The 27,932-nt window shown below is 41.1% G+C and overlaps 2 protein-coding genes across 2 annotated transcripts; one reads left to right on the top strand and one right to left on the bottom strand.

The window, feature by feature from the left end:
* Positions 1-26: 26 nt before the first annotated feature.
* Positions 27-11,126, top strand: vih (ubiquitin conjugating enzyme vih). Its single transcript, XM_076213380.1, has 4 exons — positions 27-209; positions 5,154-5,268; positions 5,357-5,561; positions 10,853-11,126. The coding sequence occupies exons 1-4, from the start codon at positions 103-105 to the stop codon at positions 10,969-10,971; spliced, it is 546 nt and encodes a 181-aa protein (XP_076069495.1). The 5' UTR covers positions 27-102; the 3' UTR covers positions 10,972-11,126.
* Positions 11,123-27,932, bottom strand: Mdh2 (malate dehydrogenase 2). Its single transcript, XM_076213379.1, has 7 exons — positions 27,763-27,932; positions 17,848-18,042; positions 17,377-17,544; positions 15,586-15,708; positions 14,669-14,806; positions 14,426-14,568; positions 11,123-11,407 (listed from the first exon to the last, which is right to left on the bottom strand). The coding sequence occupies exons 1-7, from the start codon at positions 27,838-27,840 to the stop codon at positions 11,230-11,232; spliced, it is 1,023 nt and encodes a 340-aa protein (XP_076069494.1). The 5' UTR covers positions 27,841-27,932; the 3' UTR covers positions 11,123-11,229.

Raw genomic sequence — 27,932 nt, 5'->3', positions numbered from 1 at the left:
AAAGCTTGCTCCTCATTGGCTAACTCAAGTTAAATGTCAAATTTGAATTGAGGACGCAAGGAGTGGGAGACGTTTGTTTGTAAGCTCTATAATTTTTTAAAAATGGCGCAAAATATTCCTCCAGCTACAGCTGCTACTGTTGCAAGTCCAAACAAGAGCACTTCAGAAAAAACTATTACGGGACGAGATTCACATTCTGTAACCAAAAGGTAAGTGGAAGTAACTTTTACAAATGCGAACATCGTCGCATACCCAAGCTTGTACATCGACCCCTGGGGGGCGCGTATTAAACTTTATATACGAACAAATCTAGACCTTAATTATAACGCATATGTATATATTCTCTTATGACTATGACGTATGGGTTGTGTGTTTATTCAAAATACGGATATACCTGTTTTTCTTTCTACCATCGACTTGTATAAATATAGAAAAAATTGTTTCTTTGTATTGAAATGAATAAGCAACACTAGACAGATAAATATGCTATAGGTAGATAGATATGCTATAGGTATGTGTATCCACATTGCATTAAAAATTGATGTGGTAGAGGATTTTTGGGCGAGTATTTTGGTTGGTAATCTGTTTTACTTCTTTTTATGCTCTTAAAAGTTGTATTTTCTATGGATATATACTTATATAGTAAACATGGAGTTGACTTTAAACTACATAGTACGTGCAGATGATACACATTTTTATTTGACACTGGATGAAGTAGTGAATACTGAAGTTAAGATTGGCAAGATCATAGATAATGAAAGATGTGGGGAAATGGATGAACTCCGAGCAGTTGAAGTTAAATGAAGATAAAACGGAAATCTGATTGTAACATTGTTGGAAACTTACTTGAAGTTCCGAGGTCAGTCCTCAGCCATAGTCACTAGTGATCTACCGCTACTGCCAGACCTGCTGTCCCTCCTCGCAAGGGCCAGTTGGTCTGTTATTGTGTTTGATGAGAACCTACTGATGGCGGTGTAGCCTGGCAGAGTAATAATCTTGGAAAGTTAGACCTCTCTACTGTTCAGATTAATGGTTCCTTTACGATTGTAGAAAAATAATGAGTCATCCTAATACGGTAATTCTTTATCCAGTAAATTCACAGTTACGGTATTTGGTAATTACTACCCACGATTTTATTTACAGTAAGAAAAATTCGCAGATATGGTATCTGCTAGATATTTTGAAGAGGAAAGAGCAGGGAGAAGGTACGTCTGCCATATCCTATTATTACATGTTATAGTGGGTTCGGTATACAGTAATTTCAATTTGCGGTAAGGTTTTCAGGAACGCACATGTACCGTATAACGAGGACTTACTTAATGAGTCAGGACACAAATGTTGTGGGTAACGCATGCTATGATTGGCAGCCAATGCAAGTCAATGAGTACTGGTGTTATTTCTTCACGGTGAGGTAGGCTTTCACAAGTCTAGCAGCTATAACTAGATGCAGCTTCTTCAATAGATAATCAGGAAGACCATAATAAAGCGAATTACAATAGTCCAATTTGCTAATGATATGATTGTGAACAAGTATTTTCATTATATTTCCATCAAAATATTTCTTGAGAAACGAAATCTTCCGTAGATGATATCCTGTTGTTCTTACCGCTTGAATGATTCGATCCTTGAAAGATAGACCTTAGTCTTTGACTACTTTTTCTACAATCATTAAGGTTCCATTAATCTGAAGAGTAGAGATGTCTAACTTTCTAAGATTATTACTCTTTCCAACAATCAGACGATGTGTTTTATCTTCATTTAACTTCAATTGCTTGGAGTTCATCCATTTTCCCACATCTCTCATTATCATACCTATCTTAACTTCAGTATTCACTACTTCATCCAATATCAAATAAAATGGGTATCATCAGCATATAGTTTAAAGTCAACTCCATGTTTACTAAGTATATGTGAGAGTTCACTTGTGTACACACAGAAGAGAATGGGGCCCAGTACACTCCACTGCGGGATTCCTCTTTGTAAATGTCTTGTCAGAAAAAGATGTTCCTATTTGTACGCAATAAGATCCGTTTTCAAGATAACCCCTCCAATATTTCAGCACATCACTTTCAATTTCACTGTTCTTACAGTCTTGAAGAAATACGTTGTGCACTACAGTATCAAATGCAGTATTCAGGTCAAGTAAAATCAGAACACTACACTTGGCCTTCATCCATGTGTACAGGCAGGATGTTTACAACAGGATAAAGAGTAGTCTCTGTTGAATAAAGATGTCTTTAGGCACTGATTATCAGGTAATATATTCACTAACTGGAGATGTTCCATTAACTGATTAAGAATTACTTTTTCAAGAATCTTTGACAGAAACCTCAAATTAGACACGTCTAAAAACTTAAACACTGGGGATCTAGTTTACCCTTAACAGGTTTCACAATTGCCCTTTTTTCAGTCAGGAAAAATATTCTTTTGGGTGCTTGTATTAACCATATCACTCATTCCTCCCTCATGGATGACGGGTTATCTCTATCCTGCCCACTCCCCTGGGTCAGAAGCACTGTGGCAAGACACAGTACATCCACAGCAAGGCTGCTTCACTTAATCAGTAACCCCTTCCTCTCCATCCCCTCAAGCAGAAAAGGAGACCAGATGCTAAACATTTGAATTTTTAACCTAATTTCAAATATACAGGAGTCCCGCAAATAACGCGGATTCATTCATACACGGATTTTATTTCAAAACCACCTCAAATGTAGAGAACTGTTTTAAAATTTGCGCCGAGTCGGGCACGCATACGCACACACGCGGCAACATCACAAACATTTATGGTGACTGCTTTCTATTTTACCATATACAGTCGATCCTCATATAATGCGGTCATTATATACACTGGGAACTGCTCAAACAAGGGTGTGGGGCGAGGGGATAGCCGTGGGTGGCTGCCTGCGGTTACGTGTCAACCTCCGGGTACTGATGCAGGAGGGAGGGAGGGGAGGAGAGGGGGAGTAGGGGGGTAGCCAACAAGCTTTAGCTTGTCGCTTCCACCACCTGCGCAGTGCTATCGTGAAATTTTACCGCCCTAACGTGTTGAAGTGTAATGTTTCTTTCATTTGGAACACAACTAATAAGTCTGATAATGACTGTTCTTGTCGTGTCTTAATTTCTCTTATGAGATTCTTGTTACTGGCAGTGGTGGTTTGGGAGATCAAAAACAGACATATACATGCTTACACACATGTTAGACAACCAGTGTATGTTGTGAATGCGTGTGCGTGTACACACAACTACGAACACAGACACACCCACGTACATGCGAACAGACACATACATGCATGCACACGCACACACACACATGTGTATATGCCACATACACACACGTGTATACGCCACATACACACACACGTGTATACGCCACATACACACACACGTGTATACGCCACATACACACACACGTGTATACGCCACATACACACACATATGTATATACGCCACATACACATATGCATATACACCACACACATGTATATACGCACAAACACATACATACACCACATACACGCACGCACACACACACGTACACATACATACGATTCTCAGTATTTAATATGGAAAGTCAGCATGCGCAGATTTGGTCAAAAGCGGTAATTTCAGGAACCTAACCCCCGCGTTATTTGAGGGACTCCTGTACTTAGATATCACCTCCATATCAACGTAGTTGTACCTACTTCACAACCCTAAAACAGAGACAGTACATAGGGATTTTATCCACACCATGTGAGGACAGAGCCTTTATTTGTTCAATGTTTTGCTTGTTACAGGTTTTTCAAGTACGTTTGAAAAAGCTGTAACAAGCAAAATGTCGTACTAATAAAGGCTCCGTCCTCACAAGGGAAGTAGCCAAAGTCAAAAGGCATAAATCCACCCCACCTGTTAAATACCCACATACTCCACTCCCTTTCACCACCCCGCCCTCCAGCTCCTCCTGGATGATGGGTCATCCCTGTATCCTGCCCATCGCACTGGGTCAGAAGCAATATAGCAAGGCCACTTCATTTCATTTCCATTCACCTGTATCTGCATGAATGGAATTAATTGTAATGGGTTTAATTTCTTGTTGATTTTTACTATCAGATCTTTAATATGTGGGCTGACAGACATACGAGTGTGTGTATGTGTACAGTGGAATATATGCATTGATGCCCCCAATAGATGGGATAGGGCAATTTGGTGTGTGTATGTGTGTAAATTTGCCTATTTTCCTAGTTGAGAAATATGTGCTTGTATAATGTGTACACACACACACACACACATCACCCAAATAAGACAGAAAATAAAATCCTTCCAATATATCACTTGAAAATGGTAAACAAAGTTCTATGCTGGAGCCCTTAACACCATTCACCTATCTCATACCATACATCTGAATGGGGAAAAATGTATATATATAGAATGAATATATCCACACAAAAACACATTTACACTGATTACTGAACAAGCTCTTCAAAATAGACCATCAAACTCCAATATCCTCCAAATTCCCCCATTAATTAGTCACACAGAAAAGTCCCTCCCAAGAGAAGTAAGAACCCCACTAGCACACTTGTATTCAGAATACCATCCAGCATTAAATGATATACGTGCAGGTGGTCTTCCAAGGTCAAAAGCAAAGCTGCTCATTTTCAAAACCTGTTGACCCCTTTACCTCCATCTTCAGACAAAGCCTATCTCTCATATCAACTTAAGCTATTTTCACACATGGAGAGCCAACAGCCAACAACTGTTTTCTTATCCCCACAACTTTGAGGCAGTAACATAGAAACAGTCCCACACTGATACAACAGACAGCAATTCAAATTTTCTTCCCAGAGATATGTGGGAAGTTCTAAGGACCATTGCTAGTCATTGGGGCTGTGGGTTTTCCACTGAATCAAACTTGAGGCAGTGGTTGACAGGTTTTTCCAGCATTGAAACGATGTCAACACGGACTCAAACTGCCCTAGATATAACCCTCACACAGAAGACACTGAAGAGATCATACTATTCTAAACTTTAACAGTCATTAGACAACAACATAGTATTTCTTCCCCCAAGTGACTTGTGGGCCTGCCTGGTAATGTTAGCTGGTCACCTGCAAGAGGGACCTAGGGCAACAGATTGATGTATCAAATGTATAAATGTTTACATTTTCTTTTCAGGTTACAGCATGAGTTGCGAACCTTAATGATGTCTGGGGATAAGGGCATTTCAGCTTTCCCTGATGGAGACAATCTCTTCAAGTGGATAGGAACTATAACTGGCCCTAAAGACACCGTAAGTTGTGAAATCATGGCAATTATTTATGTATATGTTGTATATACTTGGGTTCATTGCTGGATGATAATGCATGGTCTTATTTCAGGTTTATGATGGGCTTTCGTACAAACTTTCCTTCGAGTTTCCAAGTACTTACCCATACTCTGCACCCACTGTGAAATTTGTGACACAATGTTTCCATCCTAATGTAGACCTTCAAGGAAACATATGCCTCGACATCCTTAAAGAAAAATGGTCTGCATCATATGACATCAGATCCATTCTTTTGTCCATACAGTCACTTCTTGGAGGTAAGTCTGTTCCCTTCGTTTGATTTTTATATTATTAAAATAAATTATATAAAATGCCTTTACTTTTTTTTTAGGGTCATTCAGGTGCTAAGATAAGAGGGAGGGTGGAGGGATGTGGAGTGTATTCAGGGATGGAATGGGTGGGAATGATTTTATGCCTTTTTCTTTTTGGCTACCCTCCTTGTAAGGGGGAAAAAGCCTTGGTATATGTATGCATGTACTTTTTTTTAGGGGAGAGGGTGGATGGGAGTGGAGTATGTGGAATTGTAAGGGGGGGGAACTTGGTATATGTATATAAAATAAAATAGAATTACATACATATACCAAAGGCTTTTTCCCCCTTACAAGGGTGGTAGCCCATTCCATCTCCACATACTCCATTCCCATCCACCCCCTCCCTCTCACCTTGGCTCCTCTTGGATGATGCATCTCGCCCACTGCCCTGGGTCAGAAGTGGTGCCGCAAGACACAGCACATCCACAGCAAGGCCACTTCATTAAATTGGTGCCCTTCAGGCTGCGTCAATTTATTTTTCACACGTACTCCCTCACCCACTCCCCCTCATGCATCACAGCATCATCTATACACAACCATTCTCCATTCACTCCTATCTTCTGTCCTTCCTAAACAGACATTCCCCTTTCCGATGCCGCTTTAATCCCATCCATCCATCGTTGCCCCCACATGTTCACTTCTTCCACACACCTTTTACTAGTCTTTCTTCACTAATTCTTTCCGTGTCCAAACCAACCAAATACTCTTTTATCAACCCTATCTCCCAACTCACTCTATAACTCCTATCATATTTCTCAGGCACCTCATCTTGGATTCAAACTCCTCTCTTATATTCCATGTTTCTGCCCCATACAGTGCTGTCAGCACAGTCACTCCTTCATACAATCTCCTCTTAGCATCCATTCCCAAACATCTATTTCTCATAACACTTTTTCATCCCCCAAGGTATTTACTTGCTTCTCTCAATCTACATTCTACCTCCACTCCTCCCTTTCCCCCACATTTGCACCCAAGTATCTAAAACTACTTCCTCCTGTCTCTCTCCCTGAATACTCACTGCCAGTCTGCTGCCACTTTCTCCCCTTGTACATCTCATCACCTTACTTTTACCCATTGATCTTCAACTTCCTTCTTTTGCACACCTTCCCAAACTGACACTAGCTTCCTCTATCCTGCTACAAGCAGTGTCATCAGCAAACAACAGCTGGCTTATCTCCCACTTTTCTCTATTTTCTTTAAGACATTCTGCATGACACCCATCCAACCCAGGTGCCTTACCTACTTTCATCATCTTAACAACTGCTTTCAACTCAGATATCTATCTTTATTTCTCCATTTTACTCACTCATCACTCATTTTCTTAGTGCTTCCCACTGCAACTACCTTTACTTCCCTATCCCCCTTCACATGAAATAAAAGATAATAAATGAAACAGCCTTGCTGTGGATGTGCTGTCTTGCTGCATTGCTTCAGACCCAGGGAAGTGGGTGAGATCCAGGAGCCAAGAAAAGAGGGACAGAGGGGTGGTGAATGGGAATGGAGTATACATGGAGATGAAATGGGTGGATGTGGATTTATGCCTTAGACTTTGGCTACCTCCCTTGTAAGGGGGTATGCTCATAATACCCACTACACTTTTCAAACATGTTTAAATTTCTCCTTTCTGTCTCCCTTACATTCCAAGTCTCTGCCCCCATACAGGGTTGTTGAGACACTGTACGGGGCATAGTCTTCTCTTCTCACCCATCCCCATATATTTATTTGTCATGACACTTTTTGTATGGGGGGCAAAGGAGTATGTGTGAAAAATAAATTGACACAGCCCGAAGGGTTTTCTCCCCATCTTCTCCATGAGGGGATGGAGATGGGGGGGTTGATGATTAAATGAAGTGGCCTTGCTGTGTCTTGTGACACTGCTTTTGACCCACGGCAGTGGGCAACGCTTTTCATATCAAAGGTGTTAATTTGCCTCCCCCCCCCTCTACTGTTTACCTACACTCCTCTACTCCCTGCCACATGTGGCCCCAAATATCTGTAACTATTCATTTCCTTTAACCTCTCCTTTTAATGCTTGTGTATAGCTAATTGCCACCCTCACATTTTACTTTCACCAACTACATTAGACCCTCCTCTGACCCAGCCACAAGCAGTGTCTTTAACAACTGGCTTGCCTCATCATCTCCAGTCCTCTGCCTGCACCTCATCATACATACATATACCAAGGCTTTTTTCCCCTTACTAGGGAGGTAGCCAAAAAGGAAAAGGCATAAAATCATTCCCACCCATTCCATCCCTGAAAACACTCCACACCCCTCCACCCTCCCTCCCATCTTAGCACCTCCTAGATCACGGGTCATCCCTGCACCCTGTCCACTACCCTGGGTCAGAAGCAGTGTCACAGGACACAGCAAGGCCGCTTCATTAAATCGGCAACCCCCCTCCCCCCATATAAAGGAGAGGACGGGGAGAAATCCCTTCGGGCTGCGTCAAAATTTTGCTCACACACATTACCTCGCCCCCCATCCATTCCACCTCATGCATCACAACATCTTCCATATACAACCATTCTCCATTCACCCGTCTTCTGTCCTCTCCCATCCTTCCTCAACAGACATTCCCCTCTTCCCCAAAGCCCCCTTCACCCAATCCATCCATCTCATCCTAGGATATCCCCTCATGTTCACTCCCTCCACATCTGCCTTCCATACCTCTTTTACTAGTCTTTCTTCACTCATTCTTTCCATGTGTCCAAACCATCCTAATACTCTTCCATCAACCCTATCTCCCAACTCCCTTTCCACCCCCGTTTTTCACCCTCACCTCCTCATTTCTCACCCTATCTAGCCTAGTAACCCCCATCATACTTCTCAGACACCTTATCTCAAACACATTCAAACTCCTTCTCTCTTCTTCTCTTATGTTCCATGTTTCTGCTCCATATAGTGCTGTTGGCACAAACACTCCTTCATACAGTCCTCTTAACATCCATTCCCAAATTTCTATTCCTCGTTATACTTTTTAATCCACCAAGGCATTTACTCGCTTCTCTCAATCTACATTCTACCTCCACCTTTTCCTGCCACATTTGCACCCAAGTATCTAAAACTATCCAATTCCTCCAGTTGCTCTCCCTTAATGCTCACTTCCAGATTACTGCCACTTTCACCCCTTGTACATCTCACCACCTTACTTTTACCCACATTTATCTAAAGCTTTCTTCTATCACACACACTCCCAAACTCTGTCACCAACTTCCTCAATCCCTCCTCCGATCCTGCCACAAGCGCAGTGTCATCCGCAAACAACAGCTGGCTCACCTCCCACTTTTCTCCATTTTCTTTAACCATCTCCAATCCCTGACCCACTACCCTTGCATTTACCTCACACTACCCCATTCATGTATAAGTTGAACAGCCAGGGTGACATAACGCATCCTTGACAAAGTCTCACCTTTACCTCAAACCACTCACTCTCTCCATTTCTAATCCTGACACAAGCTCTACTACTCTCATAAAAACTCTTGACAGCTCCGAGAAGCTTTTCTCCTATCCCGCATATCCACATAACCTCCCACAATGCCTTTCTGTCTACCCTGTCGTAAGCCTTTTCCAGATCCATAAAGGCCCAGAAAACATCCTTCCCATTTCCTATAGCTTTCTCACATATGTCTTACCACAAAAATCTGATCTACACCTCTACCTGTCCTAAATCCACACTGTTCCTCACCAATTACTCCCTCTGTTCCTCTCAATCAAGATCCTCCCTTAAGCCTTCCCAACTACACTTAACAAGCTAATCCTGCTGAAACTACTACATTCACACTTGTCCCCCTTTCCCTTGTAAAGTGGAACTATACAACCACTCCTCCAGTCCTCCGGCACTCTACCTTCTCTCCCTTCTCTCCAGCATTAAATAACCTCACCAACCAGTCCACCATCACTGTACCTCCTTTTTTAAGACATTCTGCATGGCATCCATCCAGACCAGGTGCCTTACCTGCTTTCATCATCTTAACTTCTCCCTTCACTTCATCCTTCCTTATTTCTCCTCCATTTTCCTCACTCATCACTCATTTTCTTAGCATTTCCCACTGCAGCTATCTTACCCTCCCTATCCTCCTTCACATTTAGCAACTCCCTAAAATATTCTGCCCATCTTCCCCTTACTGCCTTCTCCTCCATTATCATCTCTCCATCTGCACCTTTTACCTTTTCTTCTCTACTTGATTTGCCTCCTCTTCCTCTCTTAATTTTTCCAAAACATCTTTTTATTACTTTCAAAATTTTCTGTCATACTCTTACCCCATTTTACATCTGCTCTCCTTTACCTTTTTCTTTACTTCTCTTTTCTTTGTATGACTCCTTCATCCTATTTTGTAACCAATCTGTGTAAGCTTGCTTCTTCTCTTTACAACCTTCTTCATTTCCTCATCCCACCATTCACTACCCTTCCTTCTATTTCCTCCTGTCCTTCTTGTTCCACACACTATCTTTGCACACTTTGTGACTCCCTCCTTGAACCATCCCCATTCCTCCACACCTACCTCTACTCTGTCCTTCACTCCTCCTTCAGCTTCTTCTTGTACTCCTTTTCCTTTAGAGAGTTCACTCTAAGCACCTCCCTACCTTTTGTCCCTTTCCTCCACTCTCAACTTGCCTTCCACCAGAAAATGATCTGATATTCCCCCACCTTCTCCCCTTAGCACATGTACATCCCTAACTCTTCCTATCATAATCCTATTTACCACTACATAGTCCATTAAAGCTCTATCTACCACCCTTCCCTCCACCACCCTCTCCCATGTGTACTTATGCTTGACTTTCTTCCGAAACACTGTATTTGGTGTCATCAACTCTCTAGACACATTTCCACCATCAACTCTCCACTACGATTTTTTCCTGGAACTCCACATTCCACAACCACTCCATCAATTGGATCCTTTCCTACTCTAGCAGTAAGGTCTCCCAGCACTATTACATTTACACTTCTCCCTAAACCCTCTATGCACTCTATCCAAAGGCCTCCATTTCTTCTACACTCTTCTCACTGCCAGGCCCATATGCACTTACAAAAACCCACATCTCCTTTCCCAGTTTCACCTTCATGCACCTCACATCTCCAATAACTCTCATAAGCCTTTTCTTAATCCATAAAGGCATAAATCCCCTCAGATGTCTGTGGGTCTATTAGAGAAGATTGGGGCACATAATTTGTCTGACATTCAATGTTCCCCCATCAAATTCAAGGTGTAATTATTGGTAACTTTTTCATTTCAGAACCTAATAATGACAGTCCACTAAATGGCCAGGCAGCCGAGATGTGGGTGAATCAAGCAGCATATAAGAAGCATCTGATAGAACAGTACAAGAAAGCAACTCAAAACGATTCAAAATGATTTCTAGCTGCAGGGATTTACGTGTGCAAATATTCCTGGTCACCAAATATGCTTGAAAAATATATTAACTTTAATTACATATATTATCATTGCATGCTTTTATAAAAGTGATGAAATAAAAATAAATACAAAGGTGGGGAAACTAAATATATAAATGTTAACATTTATTTACATCCTTCAAAAATTATCCACAATATATGTCGTCGATAGTCAATATATATAATCTCTCCACATTCACTAAAATTTATAGTTGTTGAATCACATGTTTGCAACGAAGTCTTCTCCCTTCTTTATGCTCTTCTTTAGTTCTGGTAGTGCTGCCGTTACGAGTTCGGATTCAAAAGCTGACAGACTTCCAAGTCCAAGATTCTTTTCCATTCCATTTGGTCCAAGCACAAGAGGTGTTGAGAAGTATGAAGCTTCTGTAACAGTGGAACTGCAAAACAAAGTTTGGTTATAATCATAAATTCTATCTATATACCAAGGACTTTCCCAACCTTGTGCAGGATATAGCAAAGTCAAAAGGCACATCCACTCCTGCCCACCATCCTTTGTTTCCCTCTCATCTTTGCTCCCCATGGGTCATAAGCAATGCAGCCCAGCCTGTCTATCCTCTCAGAGAAGAAAAGGTAAAAGGTGCAGATGGAGAGATGATGATGATGAAAGAGGAAGATTGGCAGAGTAATTTAGGGATTTGGTAAATGTGAAGGTTGGGGGGGGGGTAAGTTGCAGTGGAAAGCACAGAAATTTATTGACGAGGAAAATGGGGGGTGAAATCCTCATGTGCAGCATTGGCCATCATACAAATGATGCATAATGTTACTTGCAATATAAAATGTCACTTCTGCATTACTCGTTCTTAGTCCAAGTAATAAACCCAGAAAATGTGGTCAAACCAGTTCACAAACTTTGGGGGTAACATGTACAACTACAAAATATATATATATAATCAAGACTCCAATGCTGACATCTTTGTGTACCCTCTCACGCCTCATGATGCCTGCATAGGTGTCATACCATAGTGGTTATGACAAGAGCAGGTAAGGAAACTGGGTTAGATGGGTGATGTGCAGTGTCTAATTTCAGAGGGATCATTTTGTTCAGTGTAGATGGGAGGGATCAGATTTGTGAGAACTTAACTGAGGGTTGGAGGTGGTTAAAGAAAATGGGAGATATGCCAGTTGTTAGCTCACTAGCAGGATGGAGTTTGGGAAAGTGATGAGATGGACAAGGAGAGGATGGCAGCAAATTGGAAGTGAGCATTAACCCGTACAGTGTTGCTTTATAGGAGTGAAACAGGTCACGTGGGGTTGGATTTTGGCCAAATAATATTATTGTCTAATAAAATTGGAAAAAAATAGCTGATTTCAACAATATAAATGCGATATCTGAGTGTTTCCTGTAGGCTGTCATTTCCTGTGATTTCTTTCACGCTTGGCTGCAATACTAGAGTGGTGCTGCGTAAGACGAAACATGTGGAATAGTACTATGCAATCTCCGCTTCTTATTTATTATTTCCGACACACTTTGAATGCTTCTTCCGTGACTATATATTGTTTAGTTTGAGTTTCTTGTAAAATATATCTTAGGATTGTTTGTCTAGCCTTTCTATAGTCATATCATAGTACCAAATTTATCGCGCTCGTACAGACTATATTTTCTGTATGTGTATATAAGTAGCACAATATTATCCCTTCATTGCACAAGCATAACATGTTTTCTAACACCAACAACAAAAAAATTGTACACAGCTGCTCAAATAAGCCATTATACCAATTTGATGTTTTTTATGTTGGTACTCCTGCATACCACAGCCCGCCCGCTCTCGCCTGCCTGCTGTGTGGGGTGTGGTACCCCACACATTTTCCCATTTATTATGTAGCTTCCGTGTCTTTGCATTTGCTGCCGACCAATTTGGTATTGCTCTGCTACTGTACAGTTCACATAACATCCCAATTTTACAAGTATATCTAAGAGATAATTGTGTATTACCTCTGGACTGTAGCATATCCCATGAAAATCCGTACGGCTGGGAAACTAAGGACTCAGGTTCCGAGGCAGAAATGAATGAGTGAATATGAACGCACATGTGAATGAAACACAGCACAGATAATGTGGCAATTGATGCTTACATAGGGCAAAGTGTATTGGCTAATGTACCTACAACTGCCGACCAGTTTTTTTTTTTTTTTTTTTTATTCAGATACATATATATATATATTTCCCACATCCGACCTAGTAATGGACCAAAAGGTCTCCTGTCGGCATGCTCCGCCTTTGTAAACTGTTGAACACGCAAATACGCATCCCATGGCCATAGGGGAAAAAAATCCTGTGCCTGTAAACTTTCAGGTTTCCTTATTATAAACGGCCATAGGGGGGAAATTCCTGTACCTCTAAACTTTCAAGTTTACCTATTTATAAACGGCCATGGGGGAAAAAAAATCCTGTAACTGTGACATTATCGTCATAAAGAACACTCTCTATTTCCGCCGATGTCAAGCCCCGGGGCATGGTGCAGGATAACACGTGCGAGCAGGGAAGATGTGACAGTGCGTCTGGATAGCATGCATGGCCGGCTTATCACGCCGCAGGGGTGCCAACACAACCGACGATGACTCTACGCATGAACACAAAATACCTTGAAATTGCTATTCAAGTTGGAATAATATAAAAATAGCTGATCTACTAAACAGGATTTTGAGTATATTGATAAGTAATCATGACACCACTGATATATTTCTATAAAAATACCTATTTCTTCAATAAATCACTCGTGATCATGGATACATTCAATGAAATAGACCACAGCAATACAATAAAAATCAGAGTGAGCTTTCAAAATCATATTTAGGAATAGAAAAGACATCTTGAACCATTTCTACAAGTTTAGGTGCCGTGAAGTAAAAGAAAAGATGATCCGTATATATACGTACTAAACACTTTCCCTCCCGAACGTATATATACGTACTAAACACTTTGCGGGTTAAGAGACTAGAGGAAGTGGATAGCTTGAAGATACTTGGGGGCAAATGTGGTGGGAAAGGGGAGTGGAGGTAGAATGTAGATTGAGATAAGAGTATTTGGAGGATGTATGAATAATTTAGACACTGCATGAATGAATAATTTAGACCCCCCCAATAAAGGGGGGGGGGGCACCAATGAAATGGCCTTGCTGCATTTCTTCTGACCCACAGCAGCGGACGAGATGCAGGGACGGCCTGCCATCCAGGAGCCAAGAAAAGAGTGTGAATGGGTGGAAGTGGATGCATGCCTTTGACTTTGGCTACCTCCCTTGTAAGGGGGAGAAAGTCCTTGGTATGTGTATGTACCTTTATTTGGCTATATCCCTTACACATAGGGAAAAGCCCTTGGTACATAGATGAAGATGCCCATTATATCCCAAAAATTAAAACCCATATTGTAGATTTATTACACAAGCTGAAATACTCACCTCACAAATGCACATTCAACAACACCTGCCTCTCCGTTCATGGCCTTGATCATGGATATCGCAAAACGGGCACCAGCATAAGCCATGGAAAGAGTTGCAGAGCCGGCACCAGCCTTGGCTTTCACCACTTCAGTGCCAGCATCCTGTACAAATTTGAGCACAAGTTTAGTCATTGCGTTCATATTTAAAAGGTTCCAACTTGTATAAATGAAAATGTTACTAGTGGTACCACAAGATACTTACCTGAATTCTTTCTGTCAGGGCTTTGAGCTCATCTGCAGGAAACTGGACAGCTGGGGTACAGTTTGAAATTAGGGGAATGATAGTGATACCAGCATGGCCTCCAATAACAGGGCAGTTTACAGTAGAAGGATCAAGTCCCTGGTGGAAGAAAAGAAGTTCACATCTATTAACAATATCAAGTGTTCTACTTAATCAGAAACAGTTATTTTGTGAGGGAGCAGCCATGGTATACACCCACCCTTCACCCATTTATATGTAGCCCCTTTTATCTTGTCTCTTTGTGGATGAAAGGTTATCCCTGTCCTATGCTTGGGTCAGCAGCAATGCAGCACATCTAAATCATATACACAGAGGAATTAGTCTATCAGTCAACAGACCCACTAGTTAATGCAAGAATCACCTGATCATGTCACTAGAACCCACAACCTAGCCCCTCACCTTCAACCAGAGGTACAAGAATGTCCTATATAACCCCCTACCCACTCCAGTCCAAGAAAAGAGCACAAGAACCTCTTAACGAAACCACACCTCCACTCCACCACAACCCTCATTCACAAATCCATTTATTTCCCCTCCTCATCCACCCCAAATCCATGAAAAAATCACTCCAGAGGATATCATAGAAGACAATTGAGTACATTAACCATATCTTACCACAGCAGTAAACTCCCCACCCAAAAAATACCAACAGACCATTCTCCTACAAAACTAGTCCATAACAACAATATCTAACCAGTTTTTTTTTTTTGGCCAAATACACATGTAATATTGACTGATGCTCCCACATGAGTACATTAAATTTATACATCTTATCTAGGTCTCCAATTTTGGGGAATCCCCGTAGTATAAGATCTAGGGGGGGCTGTAGAAACATAAAAAACTAAGGAACCCTACATTATCAAGTTATGTTTACTTGCCTTCAGCTCTGCGATGAAAGTATTTGCCCGCACAACATCAAGGGTGGTTACACCGAAGATGCGACTTGGGTCAGCGCCAGCTTTCTTGTAAACTTCAGCAGCAATGGGAACAGTGCTGTTAACCTATAGGAAGACAATTATTAATAATAAATAAATGTACAATATCTTCTTTGCATGGCTGCAATTAATAAAGCAGGAAAAATAAGGCCAGAAATAAAGAATAAATATAAACATTGTCAACCGAGTCAGTTGCCTGGCAACACCCGTTTGGCTTGAGGATGCAACAAGGGGTACTCACCGAGCCAGTGAAAGTGTTATGAACAGGTTTATATGGCCATGAGTTTTTCTAGCACTCATCTAGGATAATAAACATTCCCTCTGTTGTAACTCTCCTCTTCATTCACTCAAAATATTTTATGAAGCAGATGACAACATCCCTTCTGGCCATGCCATCTTTTCATCTATTCACAATCTCCTTCCATTAACTCCAATCTTTTACACTCTTCAACCCCTCCCCCTCCAGCTTCCACTCCACCTTTCCATTGTTCAATTTTCGATTCTGTAGGAATAAAAATAGTACATCATACACATAAATCATGTTCAGATAATGGTTGTTCATATATTAGGATTTCCATTATGGGAGGAATTGCTGTACAGTAATCCCATAACAAAACCACATCAGCCATTATTACATGGTTTATGTGTATTGTATACAACTTTTGTTCCTTAGGAAATAAAAATTCAGTACCTGAGAGGCAGTAGAGACTTGGTGTGTGTGTGTGTGTGTGCAATAAGAGCCATAATGTATATAAATTGTCATACATCTCCAAGTCTGAAAACTGATTTAGCTAAAATTTCTTGCTTGTCTTACTAAACACTGCTCCATCCTTTGTCAGACATTTCACATGATCACCCTCCAACCCAGGTAACTAACCAGCTATCAATTCTTTTAAAGCTACTTTAATCTCATCTTTTGCTATACTCCAGCCATCTTCCTTTCAGTCTTCATTTCCAACAACTGTCCAGCTACTCCATTTACCAGTTCCTCATTACACAACTAGGCTTTTTGCACTTTTCCAAATCATTTTAAAAATCTATCAAACAACCCCACTTCTCATCCACTCTTCTCTTGGCCCCCCTGACCTTGCATTTTTTTCCCACTCTGGTCAAATTAGACACTTGCTGAAGCCTCATATGGAGGCTCTTAACCTTTTTTGTTGGCAATTGCCATTTCAAATTCTTCCACTCTCTTTGCTTTGTGCCCCGCATGTTCTCAGAAACCATTCCTTATATTACATTGTAAGATCTAAATATGATAGCACAGGAAGTCCTCAGTTTACTATAGTCTCGACTTTCGTTATTTTGTGGTTACAACACTAGCAGTGCTTGTCCCTCTACATTCCCCTTTCTTTATTTTTTTTTTATTCATGATAATAAGCTGGTCAGCATGCCAGAGGAATACATTGTCATAGGACAATGGCCCAGAGGAAGGAAGCATTGGAGTCTTGGTTGTGCACCATTTTGGGTTACCACTTTTCATTCACACTTGTCTGTGTTGCTATTTTGGTAACTTTTTATTCTTCATTATAACACCCAAATATAAGTCAAGACTTTTCTGATGGCAGTGCATCAAAGAAACTGAAAGCAATCACCATGGAAGGTGCTCATATATGCTGGATCTGATTTACGCCGTAAATCAGCTTATGATGTTGCGTAGGAACCGAACTGTCGTAACTTGAGGCCACCTTGTATTTGAAATTATAAAACTATTTTTCTACATTCCAAACTTACTGGATTAGAGATGATGCAGATCATGGCATCTGGGCAGTTCAAAGCACACGCTTTAGCAAGATTTGCTACAATTGAAGCATTGGTGTTGAACAAGTCATCTCTTGTCATGCCTGGCTTACGAGGAACACCAGCTGGAATGACGACTACCTCACATCCCTTAAGAGAAGCCTAAAGAAGAAATTGAGAACATAACATTATAATATTTTGATTCACTACAAAATGTGTATGTTTTAAAAACACTTTGTAATAAAGAAAAACAAAATAAAACTATACAACAAAAGAAAATTATTCAAGATTTCAATCTTTTTTATTTATTGCATTAGCCTTTACTTTTTTCTGACAGAACTTGTGTGCATTATATATAAATTAGATTATGCACACAATTTGCAATCCAACTATATAATAAAGCTGTTTTAATATGACCTACAACCCATTCAATTTATGTATGCATTTACAATGTTGTATACTTACATCCAACTGATCAGGTCCAACATAACCAGTAACTTTGGCAGGGGATTCAATGTGAGAAAGGTCAGCAGCAACTCCTGGGGTGTGGACAATATCATAAAGGGAGAGTTCAGTGACCAGTGGAGAGTTTTTCATAAGGAGTGAGAGAGGTTGGCCGATTCCACCACTTGCTCCCATGACTGCCACTTTGCGATTGTTCTGCAAAGAAATTTGATTCATTAGATGCAAATGACATGCTACAATATTACTATACATATTAGTAAACATTTTCATATCAATAGACTTCTCCCCCCTAAGAGGTAACCAGCCAAGGCATGCAACCCAATTAACAACCCCCATTTCAGCATCTTGTAGATGAAGGTTGATCCTTGTCCCCCCTAGCCCACTGTTTGGGCCAGGCAATGCAACGAGGTATAGCACTTCCACAGTAGGGCATAGCAACCAAAGCTGGTTTACTCCCACCACTGATCCATAAAAGCAACTCCACTTGTCAACCACTCTAAATTATCTATGAGATGAGAATAACATCCCTTTAGGCCACATCTTCCTTTCACATATTCAAAATATAGAGTAATGAAAGCAAGTAAATGTCTGGTTGGAATGAAGTGTTATAAGAACATGTGGGGAAGGTTGTATGGAGTGACTTAGAATATAAAGGGGAGGGGGGCACAAAGGAAATTTATGTGCCGTCAAGATTAAGGTGTTACAAAAATGGAGGCAAGTCAGAACAGGGGCAGCAAGAACTGTGAAATTGGGTATTTCTAAAACTGTTTCCTTATGACTAGTTTGGTGTTGGTTGGATGTTGTAGGGAGGGGGGTTCAGCAAGGATCTAGTCTGTGTACCTGGATCCTCTGTGCTCTGTAGCCCGATTAATCCGGATACAGAAGGAATTACTGTTTATCTATGAATTGAAACAGCTCCATGTTTTTTTTTTCTGTTGATTTCTATCTGTAGCATATTTAGTGTGTTTTTGTGCAGGAGTGTTTTAACAAGTACATATGCTTGTAGCATAAAGAAAGGAAAATACACCCATTGGGTTCTGTCTCCCAATATACAATTATATGACGAGATAAACACCATATGAGGACAGAGCCTTTATTTGTACGACGTTTCGCTTATTACAGCTTTTTCAAGTACAAGTTGAGATACAAATGCTTGAGATTAAATAAGCATTTGTATCTCAACTTGTACTTGAAAAAGCTGTAATAAGCGAAACGTCATACAAATAAAGGCTCCGTCCTCATATGGTGTTTATCTCGTCAATCTTGTCGGCAAACTGCCACTTTTAAGGATCCAATTATATCTCATTTTAAGTTCATGCATAGATCAAACCTGTTACATCTCCCCTCAAAGCTATCCCAGAAATGTATTTGTCCATGAAGGATACTCTTTTATACTTTTTTTTTTTAGTGTAACAATTACGTCTTGAAGCCCTCCTGCTCCATACCAAAAAGAACGGTCTCCTGTATTATTCATCCCCTTCAATCTTCGAACACAAGTCTACATTCTCTTTGATGCTTCAATGTTGGCAGTTCTTGTGCTTCCTACATACATATACCAAGGCTTTTTCTCCCTTACAAGGGAGGTAGCCAAAAAGGACAAGGCATAAAATCATTCCCACCCATTCCATCCCTGAAAACACTCCACACCCCTCCACCCTCCCTCCCATCTTAGCACCTCCTAGATCACGGGTCATCCCTGCACCTTGTCCACTGCCCTGGGTTAGAAGCAGTGTCGCAGGACACAGCACATCCACAGCAAGGCCGCTTCATTAAATCGGCGACCCCCCCTCTCCGTTCCCCCATATAAAGGAGAGGACGGGGAGAAATCCCTTCGGGCTGCGTCAAAATTTTTGCTCACATACTACCTCACCCCCCATTCCCACGTCCATTCCACCTCATGCATCACAACATTTTCCATATACAACCATTCTCCATTCACCCCTGTCTTCTGTCCTCTCCCGTCCTTCCTCAACAGACATTCCCCTCTTCCCCCAAAGCCCCCTTCACCCCATCCATCCATCTCATCCTAGGACATTCCCTCATGTTCACTCCCTCCACATCTGCCTTCCATACCTCCTTTACTAGTCTTTCTTCATTCATTCTTTCCATGTGTCCAAACCATCCTAATACTCTTTCATCAACCCTATCTCCCAACTCCCTTTCCACCCCTGTTCTCCTCCTCACCTCCTCATTTCTCACTCTATCAAGCCTAGTAACCCCCATCATACTTCTCAGACACTTCATCTCAAACACATTCAAGTTCCTTCTCTCTTCCTCTCTTATGTTCCATGTTTCTGCTCCATACAGTGCTGTTGGCACAATCACTCCTTCATACAGTCTCCTCTTGGCATCCATTCCCAAATTTCTATTCCTCATTACACTTTTTAAACCACCAAGGCATTTACTCGTTTCTCTCAATCTACATTCTACCTCCACCTTCACTCCACCTTTTCCTGCCACATTTGCACCCAAGTATCTAAAACTATCCACTTCCTCCAGTTGCTCTCCCTTAATGCTCACTTCCAGATTACTGCCACTTTCACCCTTTGTACATCTCATCACCTTACTTTTACCCACATTTATCTTCAGCTTTCTTCTATCACACACTCTCCCAAACTGTCACCAACTTCCTCAATCCCTCCTCCAATCCTGCCACAAGCGCAGTGTCGTCCGAAAACAACAGCTGGCTCACCTCCCACTTTTCTCCATTTTCCTTAACCATCTCCAATCCCTGACCCACTATCCTTGCATTCACCTCTCGCATCACCCCATCCATGTATAAGTTGAACAGCCAGGGTGACATAACGCATCCTTGACGAAGTCCCACCTTTGCCTCAAACCACTCACTCTCTCCATCTCTAATCCTGACACAAGCTCTACTACTCTCATAAAAACTCCTGACAGCTCCCAGAAGCTTTCCTCCTATCCCATATATCCGCATAACCTTCCACAGTGCCTTTCTGTCTACCCTGTCGTAAGCCTTTTCCAGATCCATAAAGGCCCAGAAAACATCCTTCCCCTTTCCTATAGCTTTCTCACATATCTGTCTTACCACAAAAATCTGATCTACACAACCTCTACCTGTCCTAAATCCACACTGTTCCTCACCAATTACTCCCACTGTTCCTCTCCTAATCCTCTCAATCAAGATCCTCCCATAAGCCTTCCCAACTACACTTAACAAGCTAATCCCTCTGAAACTACTACATTCACACTTGTCCCCCTTTCCCTTGTAAAGTGGAACTATACAAGCACTCCTCCAGTCCTCCGGCACTCTACCTTCTCTCCAGCAAACATTAAATAACCTCATCAACCAGTCCACCATCACTATACCTCCTTTTTTAACCCATTAAACTCTGATGAGAAGATGTCTTGTCATTTGGTCAAATAAAACAAAAAATCATAAAACACCAAAATGTTTGATCAAACACCAGAAAAATATGACGTCAGTCCTTGCTTCGCTCGCGAGCGAAGCGAGGATTGACGTCATATTTTTCTGGTGTTTGATCAAACATTTTGGTGTTTTATGATTTTTTGTTTTATTTGACCAAATGACAAGACATCTTGTCATCGGAGTTTAATGGGTTAAGACATTCTGCATGGCATCCATCCAGACCAGGTGCCTTACCTGCTTTCATCATCTTAACTGCTGCCTTCACTTCATCCTTCCTTATTTCTCCTCCATTTTCCTCACTCATCACTCTTATTTTCTTAGCATTTCCTACTGCAGCTATCTTTCCCTCCCTATCCTCCTTCACATTAAGCAACTCCCTAAAATATTCTGCCCATCTTCCCCTTACTGCCTTCTCCTCCATTATCATTTCTCCATCTGCACCTTTTACCTTTTCTTCTCTACTTGATTCGCCTCCTCTTCCTCTTAATTTCTTTCCAAAACATCTTTATATTATTTTCAAAATTTTCTGTCATACTCTTACCCCATTTTACATCTGCTCTCCTCTTTGCCTCCTTTATTTTTTTTTTTACTTCTCTTTTCTTTTCCCTGTACGTCTCATATGACTCCCTCGTCCTATTTTGTAACACAGACTCGCTTCTTCTCTTCTACAACCTTCTTCATTTCCTCATCCCACCATTCACTACCCTTCCTTCTATTTCCTCCTGTCCTTCTTTGTTCCACACACCATCTTTGCACACTTTGTGACTCCCTCCTTGAACCATCCCCATTCCTCCTACACACCTACCTCTACTCTATCCTTCACTCCCTCCCACTCCTCCTTCAGCTTCCTCTTGTACTCCTTCTCCTTTTCCTCTTCGTTTAAAGAGTTCACTCTAAGCACCTCCCTACCTTTTGTCCCTTTCCTCTTCCTCCATCTGTCCACCACTCTCAACTTACCTTCCACCAGAAAATGATCTGATATTCCCCCACCCTCTCCCCTTAGCACATGTACATCCCTAACTCTTCCTATCATAATCCTATTTACCACTACATAGTCCATTAATGCTCTACCACCTTTCCCTCCACCACCCTCTCCCATGTGTACTTATGCTTGACTTTCTTCCGAAACACTGCATTTGCTATCATCAACTCTCTCTCTAGACACATTTCCACCATCAACTCTCCACTACGATTCTTTCCTGGAACTCCACATTTCCCAACCACTCCATCAATTGGCTCCTTTCCTACCCTAGCATTAAGGTCTCCCAGTACTATTACATTTACACTTCTCCCTAAACCCTCTATGCACTCATTTAAATCTATCCAAAAGGCCTCCCTTTCTTCTACATTCTTCTCACTGCCAGGCCCATATGCACTTACAAAAACCCACATCTCCTTTCCCAGTTTCACCTTCATCCACATTATCCTTGAGGAAACCTCCTTCCACTCCACTACACGTTTACCTATCTCTTCACTTACTAGTATAGCCACCCCTTCCCTCCCTCGCCCTCTCTTCACTCCTGATAACCTCCCACTTACACTCCCAAACTTACAATCGCCCTTCCCTTTCAGCTTAGTTTCACTCAAAGCCAACACATCCATCTTTCTTCTCACAAACATACTACCTAGCTCTTCCCTTTTACTCTCATCTGTACCACATCCATGCACATTAAAAGACCCAAACTTTAGGGTGCTGGTCCGAGGCCTTCCAGCCCCTCTTATGCCTCCGCCTTTGCATTTAGGAATTTCCCCTGTGGGGCTACAAGGAGAAGGATGCCTAGTCCCAATTCCCATCCCTTAATTCTCGCCTCTTACGATCCATGTGGGAATACTTGGTGGCAGTATTCTTTTCCCCCACCACAGAAAAAGAAAATACTCAGAGAAATTGTACAGTATAGCAACAAGGGTTGGGGGACAGCATAACAGAGGGACAGTCGTAGTATAAAAGTGTCACCATTTCTTTATGAACAGAGTTTTCCTCTATCATAGACAAAATGATGTGTGGCTCTGGTCCGTAGGGGCGCCTCATATAGACCCTAAAGTATCAACTGCATGCTACTTTGCCACAGTAACAAGCAGCCAATACCCCAGACGGGGTATTGGCTGATTTAGCTAGTGCTGGGATTTGCTGCTCTCTGTATTCTCTTCATCTTACTTCTACTTCACTCTGTGTAGGAACCAAACTACTATTGCATTGTCTATGATAGATTAGGGTTATTTCATTTTTTTCATCCATATTGTGAAAGGCTACCTACACATTTCTCAGCAGACCATACATCTTTCTACATTTGTCGGGTAACAAATCATTCCTCATCCACACTCCTAGATTGTTCTCATTCACCTTTGTAACTTCACTTTCTATCAAGTAATTTGACAATGGTCTCTGGGCCAGTACTCATTTCCAATACTTTACATTTTCTGGCATATATGATATTCAGCCATTTATCTACCTTTTTTTTTTGCAACTCTCTACAGTCCTCTTCATCTCTCACCCATCTCATAATCTTTGCATTATCTGCAAACATTTATATGGATAAGGAACATTACAGGAATTGGTTACCAATCCTTGCAGAGCTCCACTATTCACTGCTTTCCATCATAGCATCTTATCTGCCACTACTGTCATTATATCATTAAGGCATCCTTTCTTCAAATCAAGAAGTCTAACTTTTAATCCCCCAATATGTCAAATTCCAGAGTAGTCAGTTGTGACTTTCTTTGTCAAAGGCCTTCACAAGTTCTAGATATACACAATCCATCCAGTCATCTCTTGCAGTACATGAAGTACTATCACAATGATACTTTGAAGGTTTGACACAAGACCTTCAGGATTTGATGCCAAATTGGCTGCCTGTCAAAATGTTCCTCTCTTCAAGGTCACCCACCTCACCCTTGCATTCCTCCCCCATAATTTCACTATCATACTTGTCATACATCAGCCAATAATTCACGGGCAATTTCTTACTTCCTCCTTTAGGAAAAGGTAACACATTTGCCCTCTTCCAATCCTGTGGCAATATTCCTATATGCATTTAGACTATGAACTTTGCCTGCCGTTTGCTCCCTGCATTCCTCAAATACACTGTTGGTGAACCCAGTGTGGCCAGAAGCTTTCGTCACATCCAGCGTGAGGGCTGCAGCTCAAACTCTTTGCATTTTGGTTTGTTCAATTGTAGGGTATACGAAGGGGACCTATGAGAAGTGCGTGTTGCACTTGATAGATGTATGTAATTTAGTGGTTTTGTATTTGTAAGATGTGTATAATCCTTAGTTAGTTTTCATGTCTCTGGCTAGAAATTGTAGGAGGGTAGGTGTCAGTGTAATGACCTCCAAAGGAGAAGAAAAGTAAAAAATAAAATAAAATTAAAATAACTGGGTACTAGGGAAGAGAGCTAGGTAAGGTGCAATAGAGTAAGAGTTTATCTATGGGCCCAATCCTCCCCATGGAAGAGGAAGAACACCTTTGCAACCAAGGTGTCCAAGCCCTCAGTGAAAAGTTCTGGTTCTTCAAGCAGTTCTCAATCTACTCCTGGATAGCAGCACTGCCTCTTGTAAACAGCACACCCACACCAAGGCTGCTTCATTTTATCTGCGACACCCCTTTCCATCCCCTCTTGCAGAAAAAGAGAAGACCAGGAGAAATCCCTTCCATGCATCTTAGCATCATCTATACACAACCATTCTCCACTCACTCCTATCTTCTCCCTTCCTTCCTCAACAGACATCCACCTTTCCCTACACCCCTTTTACCCCATCCATCCATACATCTCATCCTTGGTCAGCCCCTCATATTCACTCCATCCACCTCTGCCTTCCACACTTTACTAATCTTTCTTCATTCATTCTTTCCATGTGTCCAAACCATCTCAAAACTCTTACATCTGTAATAATAAAATTAATAAATCCAGCATTACACTATGCACATATCTACAGCAATCTACCACCAGTAGATATAGCAAACGAGTTAGGCAGTACAGTCAGAGGAGGTGGGGTTTATACAAATTTATTATTATTCCCCACAAAAGATGACCAGGCAAGTTTTAATTTTTACTGTGGTTTTCATGTAAGCTATTTCAACTTCTAATCAATTTGAACAATTAACACATCCATTTGGAAATCTTTTTCCTCGTATCTTGTCTCGGACCTAGAGATCTGTCATATCTATTCCCTTCAATGTCACCCCTTCTTTCTTTCAATGACAGCAAGTCCAGCACTTTCCATTTTTCTTCTTACATTTTGAGATCTTGCAGTGGTTCAGAGATCTATGCATCATAGTCCAAGTGTTCTACCATTATGCCTGAAACTTTCATCCATGTAGTAGATCCACTTGGTCTAGGACTGAATTAGGTACCTATTTTTAGTAACTTTTTTTTTTCATTTGAAAGATCCAATTTTCTATGAAATGGTTAAGAGCTATCAAACAAAAGTTTTGTGTTAAATACCCACGTTTGCATGCTTCAGGAATCTTACCCACTTTTTTTTTTATGTAGAGAAAAGTTACTTTCATGTTCACCATAAATCTGTACACTTCCCCTACAATTTTGGCTTTTGCTGGTAAATTAGGAGACAATTTCTTACTTAAGCATACTTAAGCATATTATGCAGACCAGTCGAGGAGACGACTCTTCGCTGCGCTCACAGGGTAAACTTAAACTATCACTTGTTGCTCTGGCAGAGTGCCTGACGGGTCAAATCTAAGTTTAAAGTCTCTCCAGTGGCAGTCCAAGCGGATTTTAAAAGAGAACAGTCCCTGCGTCGACAACCTCAGACGGTAGTCCGTTCCATATCCTGGCTACTCGATGGTAGAAGCTATTATGATGAGCACCATACATCCCATCATTAGGACGATGTCGGAATAGTTGTTTACTATGTATTTACCTAGTTGTATTTTGCGGGAAGGGGAGCTATGCTCGTGTTGTCCCGCCATTGTATCTTCTATAGCTATGTTTTCTTAATTCCCTTCCATGTCCTCTTGTGTTTCTCTTGTCCCAGTTTAGTAATTCTTCTTTATCAAATATCTCTGTGCCTTTCATGATTCTGTAGATGGTCAGTAGGTCTCCTCTCTCTCTTCTTTCCTCCAGTGTCGGTAGCTCCAGTTTAGCCAATCTCTCCTCGTATGATAGGTTTGCAAGTGCAGGTGCCATTTTTGTAGCTGCTCTTTGGATTCTTTCTATTTTCTTTATGTTCTTTTTGGTACTGGGGGACCACAATGTCGCCGCATACTCTAGTCTAGGCCTTATCAATGTAACCAAATTTTTTTTTATCATGTCTTCGTCCAGGTAAGCAAAAGCCACTTTTATTGATCTGACAGTGGGCCTGATGGAAGCTGGGAGGATTTCTCTCTGGTATATATTAAAAAGCTTCCACATCTCGATCATGTCCCCACGTAATCGCCTATATTTGAGTGTTGGTAGGTCGAGATACTTCAGATGATCAGAATATGTCATCTGGCCAAAACCATCTACCAAACTAGTTGCTCTTTGTTGGACTTGTTCGATTTTTGTTTCAAGGCTCCTATACCTAGGTGACCATGCAGATTGTGCATATTCCAGATGGGTTCTTACAAATGTTGTATACAGGGGCTTGAACATACTTGGGCTGAGATAGGAAAAGACTCTGCATATAAGGCCTATCATTGAGTTAGCCAATTTTATCTTCCCATGAATCAATATGCTCTTCAAATTTCATGACCATTATTTCCTGATCTTTCCCTACTTTTGCTTTTGTAAATGATTTTTCCCAGTGAATTATTTACCGGTATCTTATAATCTCTTACTAATCTCCAATACTCCACATTTGTTGGCACAATCATTCGTCTTTCAGTTTTGAATCTATGCATTTGCATCTGGCTCCGACTTCCTGCATCTTTTGTTCTCTACTCACCTGATCATTACATCATCTGCATCACCTTGTCTGTTGCCAAGAATGTTCTATTTATTTTTTTTCTTCCTCTTTCCTTCCTTTTTCCACCCATGATTTTGTTACAACTAGGCTTGAATTAATTTAAGGAACCGGTTGTTTCTACCCAAATTTTCAACGAGTTTTCTCCAGGTTAAACAAATTCCAATTTAATAGAAAATTTCTGAACGGCATCAACGTAGAGCTGCCATATACTTGTTTACATTTTCAATGTCGGCGTAGGCCTAGCTCTCTCTTTTATTGGTTTAATATCTCTAATATTTCCCTGAAAAGTTTCCCTATGACATTGGTTAACTCAGCACTTCTTGAAAGCATTTCGTTATCACTTGATAACACGGAGGAAAAAAATCAATAGATTATCTGGCTTCTTCCTCCAACTATTACTACTAATCGTAAGTGATTTACAGTAAATTTTTAATTAACAAATGAGGAAATACATTCAGAATAAAACAATTCAGTAAATATGCATATATGATTTAAATAATAAATTGCATTTAGTACTAACCCCCATACACCTATGTGCCTGTGACATTGCTTTGACCTACTCGGACGTATTTTCCAAAACATAGCTAGTACTTATTAATACACTGTGTAAAACTTACTTGGGCACTAACGGAAAAGTTTCTAGCAACATTTCCAACAATGTTGATTGCCTGGGGGCGTGCAATACGAGAAAACATCTTGATGTTCTTTGGTGTCTGCTTCCTTCTCGATGGTTTAGTCCACACAACCGGCGTCGTCACACTTAGAAAACGGGAACTCAATACTAACC

Source organism: Oratosquilla oratoria, chromosome 31 (genome assembly GCF_046742065.1).
Source record: "Oratosquilla oratoria isolate Oo_2021 chromosome 31, ASM4674206v1, whole genome shotgun sequence".
NCBI classification, from domain to species: domain Eukaryota; kingdom Metazoa; phylum Arthropoda; class Malacostraca; order Stomatopoda; family Squillidae; genus Oratosquilla; species Oratosquilla oratoria.
This window is presented reverse-complemented; position numbering and strand designations above follow the sequence as displayed.

Bases quoted from the DNA above. Each gene is read 5' to 3' on its own strand.
- Mdh2 (XM_076213379.1), bottom strand. From the start codon at position 27,840: ATGTTTTCTCGTATTGCACGCCCCCAGGCAATCAACATTGTTGGAAAT. The intron at 17,545-17,847 runs GTAAGTATACAA...TTTCTTCTTTAG, and splicing joins TTGGACCTGATCAGTTGGAT to GCTTCTCTTAAGGGATGTGA. The intron at 14,807-15,585 runs GCAAGTAAACAT...TTCTTCCACCAG, and splicing joins CTTTCATCGCAGAGCTGAAG to GGACTTGATCCTTCTACTGT.
- vih (XM_076213380.1), top strand. From the start codon at position 103: ATGGCGCAAAATATTCCTCCAGCTACAGCTGCTACTGTTGCAAGTCCA. The intron at 210-5,153 runs GTAAGTGGAAGT...TTTTCTTTTCAG, and splicing joins TCACATTCTGTAACCAAAAG to GTTACAGCATGAGTTGCGAA. The intron at 5,269-5,356 runs GTAAGTTGTGAA...GTCTTATTTCAG, and splicing joins TAACTGGCCCTAAAGACACC to GTTTATGATGGGCTTTCGTA.